Here is an 8,275-nt window from a genome sequence, read left to right as displayed (position 1 = left end):
TCCTTATCAGTTTAAGACAATCCTGGTAATCCAGACATCACTAACAGCGAAACCTGCTCTACAATGGTTGGCAAGGTCCCTTCCTCATCTTTCATTTTCAAGTATAATTATAAATTAGGAAAACAGTATGTTTACTTTGACAAAAGCATGTTAAATTGCACCAGCACAATTTAACAGAATATTTATTGCAAGGTATGATGTATAGTGACATGCCATCTTTTGTCATATGAACTTCATTACTGGGGACAGCAACTGTTGAATGTTTGCTCTTACACCTTTATTTCTTCAAAACAATTCCTAGTTCAATTTTTCCGTACACTTAAGCTGCTAGACTGGGACAGAGCAGGACCACATCAGCTGTTAAAAGCAACCATTATACATGAAGAGAGGACCAAGAGAAAAGAAATTAAAACCTACAAATTTCTCTAGAATGTGGATCAAACATAACTAGCCACCCTTTTCAGTACATTGTGAAAAGATTACAAAGCAGTTTCGAGTCAAAGTTACCAATCCCTTAAAGGTTATCCTTTGGTTTTTTGAGACAGGAGTCATTTTAAACTACAGTTGACCCTTGAACAACATGGGGTTAGGGATGCTGACACCCCGCACAGTAAAAAATTTGCATATAACTTTTGACTCCCCCAAAACTTAACAACCAATAGCCCACTGCTGACTGGAGACTTATACCAATAACAAACAGTTGATTAACTCATTTTGTATGTTATATGCTATATATTTTTTTTTCTTCTTTTTTGAGATGGAGCCTTGCTCCATCGCCCAGGCTGGAGTGCAGTGGCACGATCTTGGCTCACTGAAACCTCCACCTCCCGGGTTCAAGCGATTCTCCTGTCTCAGCCTCCTGAGTAGCTGGGACTACAGGCATGTGCCACTACGCCTGGCTAATTTTTTGTGTTTTTAGTAGAGACAGGGTTTCACCGTGTTAGCCAGGATGGTCTCGATCTCCTGACCTTGTGATCCGCCCGCCTCAGCCTCCCAAACTGCTGGGATTACAGGCGTGAGCCACTGCGCCCAGCCCATATGCTATATTCTTATGAAGCTAGAGAAAAGAAAATAAAATCATAAGAAAAAAATATATTTACTATTTAATAAGTAGAAGTGGATCATCATAAAGGTCTTCATCCTCATCATCTTCACGTTGAGCAGGCTGAGGAAGACAAGGGGCTGGTCTTGCCATCTTGGGTGGAAGAAAACCTGTGTGTACGGGGACTCACACAGTTCAAACCCATGTTGTTCAAGGGTCAACTGTAATTATATATAATTACATAGTTTGTGCTGTGCTTAAGCAATGGGAAGGATAAACAATATAAACGAAAATATTTAGCCAAGAACCTGGGTTTTAGTCCTCTAGTAACTGGCCACGCAACCTGGATTTTTCTGGATATTTTGTATTTTGTCTTAAATAGTATGGTATTTAAAAATCCTAGGAATTCCCATTTATTAAGCAGACTACATTCTGTAGCCACTAAAATGTATGGTAAACCAAAGCGAAAATATATCAAAATATGCGAAACGCTTAATGCATCATAAATGTGGGATGTAATAAGAAAAAATTATACCTATTTTGTGCAAATGCACAACAACACTACCAGTAGTTGTAGGATTACTGGTAATTTTTTTCTAAGGTTTAATGAAAAAAGTCTAAAAATCCTCGAAATTTGGAATGTCAGACAATTCCTCATATTTGTGTATTATTTTACAAACTGCTGTCATCTTATTTCAGCATCAATACCATACAGGAAACAAGCTCAGGACTTCGTAGTTTTTTGGATCAGGTTCCATATAAACAAAATCTAAACTCACATCTAATTCAGGGTATAGTTTTAGTCAATCTGACCACTTCTACATCCACTTTAGTATTCTGTAACTCACTACAAGACCCTGGACAAATAACCCCAAGGCTAGAGAAGTGAGTAGATGCTCTAAGATAATGGTGACCAAACCTGGAATCACCTGGGGAAACCTTAAGGATTACTGAGGATGTCTGCATTCCACCCACAGACGGTGGTTTAAATTTCAAAATAACGTGAAAGATTCCCAGGTGATTTACATTAAGACAAATTTGAGAACTACTCTTCCAACTAGTAACACTTTTATTACTAACAAGTCGTGTCTTAAAGATACTACTTATACTTTGAAGAGAAAATTTCAAATGGAGAACACCTTCAGTAAGAAACCACCAGTTTTAGAGTGAGAAGATAAATCATGAAATGCCAAAGTTTAAAAACCATACTTTTAGTTTTATTTCAGCCATGTTAATTCATCCCCGAGCTGTGAAAAGTTATGCTACTGGGTAGCTGGGTAAACCCATTAGTTCTATATACTATGTAAGGTTGACCTCTAGTGTTTCACATACCTCAAACCAATTATTTTGTGCCTTAAGGAGAAAAAAAATAACAAACTGATCACAGAGAAGTTGTATCTGTCACATATATAATATATCGTGGTCACAGTCACATTACTGCCGTTAGGAAGTATTTGCTTTTCAGGGCAATTAAAAGTAATGCCATGTTCATTCACTGTCCTCTTCCCCCTTTGTTTCCTTTAAGAAGTGAAAGGATACTACAAGAAAGCAAGCATTCAAACCATCAAAAAATAAGACAAATTATTTTAAGATATTTAAAAAAATCTTGACGTGAGGAAAAAATGACCCTTAGGCCTGCAGGGCACAGAACTGCTGGAACACGGCCAAGATATGAGGGTCTAATTCAGCAGTGAAGAGAAGGTTCTCCAGGGTCACCATGTACTGCTGGATTATTTGGTGATGCTGTGGACACAGAAAAGGGGGTAGTTAGGTCAGGAAAAAGCATGTAAGCAATCTTGTTGAACATTCCCTTCAGCAGCCCACCCATGCCGCAGAATGATGAAAAGAGGAAGGGAAAAAAAAAAGTGCTGATAGGAATAATGGACTCCTGAAAATCCCCAACATTAAAAAAAAATAAAAAGGGAAATGAAAAAAATGGATGCTCAACAGCTTTTTAAAAAATCCAGTTCTTACCAATTTCTATGTAAACAGAATTCATGATTCAAGGCAGTGGCAGCAGTGCCTGCTTGCTGCTAGTACTATTACATACTAGGCTCAGCTGGCTCTCTGCCCAATCAGGGCAGACTTTTTATGACTTTTTATGACTTTTATGACTTTTATGACTTTTTAAAAAGCAGCCAGATGGACTGACAGGAAGATAAAGAGTCAGAAAACGAAATACTCTTTTCTATGTGTTCCTCTATAAGCCATGAATACACTCAGAGATTCTTATAGGACTAGAGACTGTTAAAGCTTTTAAAACTGGCAGTAACTATAAAATCAGAGGGAATTCCTATTTGGAGGCTCAAAGAATTGAACTTAGAGTGACTTCTACATTAATCATTCTTCTAGAATGAACAAATGAAGATTTAGGGGAGTAGTGTCTGAAGATACAATGAATTAGCTCCACTCTCCTATATAACCTTTAACTTAAATCTAGGTGAGAAGAAGTGCTGGCATTTTGCTTTTGCAGAGAGACCCTAGGGAGCTTACCTTGATTCTGTGGACAGTTTACCACCTGAACACCGGATAACATTGGCTTTTTAGGGACTTATAAATCCAATTACTGTCCTCTTGATATTTTTGTCCTCTACATTTTATATTACAGCTAGGATCCCCAGCATAGAAAATGACAATTAGGAGACTGGGCACCGTGGCTCACGCCTGTAATCCCAGCAGCACTTTGGGAGGCGGAGGCCTCCTGAGGTCAGGAGTTTGAGACTAGCCTGGCCAAGATGGTGAAACCCTGTCCCTACTAAAAATACAAAAATCAGGCAGGAGTAGCGACGGGTGCCTGTAATCCCAGCGATATGGGAGGCTGAGGCAGAAGAACTGCTTAAACCTAGGAGGTGGAGGTTGCAGTGAGCTGAGATCGTGTCACTGCACTCCAGCCTGGGCAACAGAGTGAGACGCCATCTCAAAAAAAAGGTGGGGCGGGGGGTTGTTGGGGGGGTGGCAATTAGGAATCTAAGTGGTACAGAATCAGTTTAAGCCTAAATATTCTGATGAGCAATGGTAGCAGCAAATGGACATGAACTAAAGGGTCTAACAGGTACTATATAACCTCCTAACAAATTTGACAAGGATTTTTTTAAGAAAAATCTTTGTGGCTGAGAATAGTGTTGTTTATTACCTAATCGAAGTTCCCCACATACCTGTAGGAAGATCTGCTGCAGCCTCTCTATACAGTTCTTATACCATGGTGTTAATACACTGGTCCCATCAGTTTCACATCGTACTAAGTGCTCGGTCAAGATCATGATAAACCGCTGGAAAGGGAGAAGGAAGTTAAGGTAGTACTAGAGACAGAATCTTATACTTCGGAAAAAAATTCATGACAAAGAAACCCCAAAGTATTGCTTGTTCCACCCTGTCTTTGTGGTGTGTGTGCCTAGCTTCCATTATTCATGAAGTCAACCTAGAAAGGCAGACTGGTAATAACATGAGTTGGTACATCCTTCCTGGCAATACATAAAGACCTTTAATGTCTTAAATTACTTATCCTAGTAATATTACTTCCTGGAATCTATTCTAACGAAGTAATCAGAAATGTTAACAGGAATCTATGCATTAAAATGTTCATGGAAGGAAAATGATCAGCAATGAGGAATAATTAAATGAGACATATATAAAAAAAGCAACCCACAATTTTTTTTTCAAGCATGGAGAAATGCTCATGCGAGAATACTAAGTAAATAGCAGAGAAACTCAGACATACATGGTTGCCTGAGTAGTGAACTTTTATTTCCTTCCTAAATTTTTGTATTTTTAATCTCTTCTATAAATGAATGTGTATTTCTTTTACAATGAAAAATAACATTTTTAAAAACTAAAACTAAAGAAATGTATTGTTTCCTTTTATGTATAAATGTCCTAAGCCAAGATACCTGAAATATGACGAGGAAAAGATTCTTTTGTTCACTCTGAGCAGATTCCACTTTTTCCTGAAGTCGTTCTATTTGTTCCTCAAGAACCCCGTCTTTCCTGTCACTGCTTCTGTCGTCATCATCACTTCGCTACCGAACAGGCAAAGGAACAAAAGGAAAATACCATTTAGATTCCAGTGTGTTAAATCTCCTCCAGGGGAAGCATTTTACTGTGTCTGGCCAAATGTTAAGACTTATATTCTATAGTGAAAGTACCCCCCACCCTGCCACCCACACACATATACCTCAAAGTCCTGTTGTGGTTCAGAGACACTGTCTTCTCACTCAGAAATTCCATGGGTTCTTATCGAGGCCAGGGAAATTTAGTGGCACTTGTCTTGGTAACAACATGGGGGGACTTGGCTACAATTTATCACTATTTGACCATTTGAGCAGTAACAACAGGGAGACAGCTTGCTAATCATTCATCTGCTAATGGGCCATACAGAAAAACTGGGCAAGTCCTACGGGCCAAGGCTGCTCATTCTTGTTATAATTTAGAAATGGCTGCAGCCGACATATAATAATTCAAAGTGGGCTGTTTAAGACTTTCTGCTGGCAATGATGGGCTCAATAATCCCCCCCCCCAGCTCACTCTGAAGAGTTTATAGAATTTAATTTTTTCTTTTTAAAGGAAAAGAAAAACAAGGCACGGTTTATTTCCATTTTACAGAGAAAGGAATAGGTTGAGAGGTTAGATGACTTTCCCAGCATCACCCAGTCAGAAAGTGGCAGAGCCAGAACGTGGCTCTAGGTGTTACACACCAAGGTACTTTCAGCAAGAAGGTGGCATCACTGAATCTAGAAAGCCTGGTAATTCTTCGAGGTTAATACTTAACTGCTAAGGCCCCATCTACTGATCTCTCTGCTTTAAGCAAAATTATGAGAACCCTGCTCTCGGATTTCACAGAATCTTGCTTTTCTTTCTATAAACACAGCCCATTTATGAGGTCTGCTCTATGTTCTAGACACGTGGGTACACGACTGTCCTTTCCTAACACCACTCAAAGGTAAGGTTCTAGTGCACTACTACCTAATAGACCTTTCTTCAATGGGGCCAATGTTATATAAATATGTGCGGCCTGTTATGACCGCAACCACACGTTACTACTGAGCACCTGAAATATGGTTGTGTGACCAAAGAACTGAATGTTAAATTGTATTTAACTAAACTAAAATAGTCACATGCAGCTAGTGGCTACTGTGTTGGACAGCACATTTCTAGAAACAGTGTGGCATGAGAGAAAGTCTCTGGAGTGTGACAGACCTGTGTCAGAACCTAGCTCTGGTCATTTACCAGCTATGCAACCTACTAGCTATGTTACTTAACTTCTCTATGTCTCACTTTATAACATCTACAAAATGAGATGACACCATTTACCTTACAGTATTTCAGGTCTGTGTTTATATCCATATATGTATACAGGTATGTCTACATGGAGACTGGTACTCAAACTTGCGAAAGGTTCCTATAGGGCACTAAACTCAACTTTTTTTTTTTCACCTTCTACTATGGTAAATATGCATAACACTGGAAAATACTTTCATAATGAATAGTAGTATCATGTTAAGTCACTCACTGCTTCTCTCCAAAATGGCTAAAATACTAAATTAATACTATGAGAAGTATTCCGTTAACTTGGGAATGACTGCCCCATTCCTCCTCACAGTATGGGGAAAGTGTTAAGTATCTATAGTCCTCTCCCTCTTCCCCCAGAGACTCCTACAGAAATACAAGTGTCCTCTTCCCTTCTGCTACTTCCCTTGTGCAAACGTGAGGCTGACCCAGAGATGGTGAACTATGTATGGGAAGTGAAGTTTGTGGCTTCCTGAACTGGTTCATCATGCAGTGTAACAGCACACAACACACTACCTGCTCCTTCCTCCTCTTCTGCTTCTGAATTAATTTGGGCTCAGAAAAATTTCTGCTCTGCATTAATTTGGGCTCAGAAAAAATGAAATATCATCAAGATAATGAACTCTGAATCCTCTCCAGAGTTTCTGGTATATTTTCTTTAACTACTTACAAGTTTACACAAAACTTACCCGTTTGTGTTGCCTAGCAAGTTTCTCTTTAGCTTCTTCCAGCTCTTTCTGGATCTTCAGGACATGTTTGTTCATCTTACGAATTGTAGAGTGCAAAATTTCCCAAACAAACAATCTTAAAGAAATATGGCATTTGGTTATTGTATGTCAAGCTATGGTTACAGAAAATAAAACCTTTCAACTTTTATAATTTCATTTTTAACAGCTGATACAGCCTTCTGTCCTTTGGGCTGAATTAGTCATATTTCTCCAGCAATACTTACGAATTGGTCTTTTATTGTAAATTGTGCAAGTATCTATCTTCACACCCATTAGATTCAGGTGAGTCCCCTGAGGGCAGTACTGTGTAGTCATTTTTCTTATTTCCATCCCTTACCAGAGGTACATACTCACTGAATTGAAATGGCAAACTATGATGGACATTAACATCAAAAATGGAAATACATTTTTCCTCTCCTAAATGTAAACTCTGTGTGTAGAAATTTTCTCAAAATGGTGACCTAACCTGAGACTTATTTCACATGCTTTATGCTATTTAACTAGCACACACTCAGCCAATTATTCTCTTGGAATGTTTAAGAAACTCATTAGCTGATAATAGGTATCAACTGATGGGCTCTAACAATGAGATAATTATATGTCAGCTTTCTTACTAGCAAATACATACTAAGATCACTTTGTAGGTGCTTTAAAATGTTTGTTGCACAAGTGTTTTTTTTTTTCTTTTAAAAAGTAACTTCTCAGCTACTTTTGTGTCTATAAACTAGGTCTCCTAACCCAGCACAGCATAGTACAGTTGGCCCTTGAACAATACAGGTTTGAACTGTGCAGGTCCATTTATGCATGGGTTTTCTTCCACCTGAGACAATAAGACCAACCCCTCCTCTTCCTCAGCCTACTCAATGTGAAGATAATGAAGATGAAGACCTTTATGATGATCCACTCTCAATTCATGAATAATGTTTCCTCTCTTATGATTTATTGTAAGAATATAGGATATAACACATACAACACAAATATGTGTTAATCGACTACGTTATCACTAAGGCTTCTGGTCAACAGTAGGCTAGTAGTTAAATTTTCCGTGCAGTTAAAAGTTCCATGCAGATTTTTGACTGTGTGGGGGTGGGGGTGGGTGGGGCAAAGTCGGTGTCTCTAACCCCCATTGTTGTTCAAGGGTCAACTGTACTTCCTTCTACAAATTTTGACTCAAATAATAGTTTAAGTGGAAGATAATAAAACAATCTGTTCATAAAACTCC

General features: G+C 38.6%; 1 protein-coding gene across 3 annotated transcripts in view; it reads right to left on the bottom strand.

Annotated features, from left to right (window-relative positions):
• Window positions 1-2,237: 2,237 nt before the first annotated feature.
• Window positions 2,238-8,275, bottom strand: part of NCBP1 (nuclear cap binding protein subunit 1) — a 38,241-nt gene continuing 32,203 nt past the window's right edge. For all 3 annotated transcript variants that reach the window (XM_054502172.2, XM_054502173.1, XM_054502174.2), the window contains 4 exons: window positions 7,015-7,129; window positions 4,930-5,058; window positions 4,198-4,311; window positions 2,238-2,785 (listed from right to left, as the gene is read on the bottom strand). In XM_054502172.2, the coding sequence (XP_054358147.1) occupies window positions 2,672-2,785; window positions 4,198-4,311; window positions 4,930-5,058; window positions 7,015-7,129 (472 nt within the window). In that variant the 3' untranslated portion in view covers window positions 2,238-2,671. The remainder of the gene's footprint in view (window positions 2,786-4,197; window positions 4,312-4,929; window positions 5,059-7,014; window positions 7,130-8,275) is intronic.

Source organism: Pongo pygmaeus, chromosome 13 (genome assembly GCF_028885625.2).
Source record: "Pongo pygmaeus isolate AG05252 chromosome 13, NHGRI_mPonPyg2-v2.0_pri, whole genome shotgun sequence".
Taxonomy (NCBI): domain Eukaryota; kingdom Metazoa; phylum Chordata; class Mammalia; order Primates; family Hominidae; genus Pongo; species Pongo pygmaeus.
Note: the sequence above shows the minus strand (reverse complement) of the source record. Positions and strands in the feature narration are given on the sequence as shown.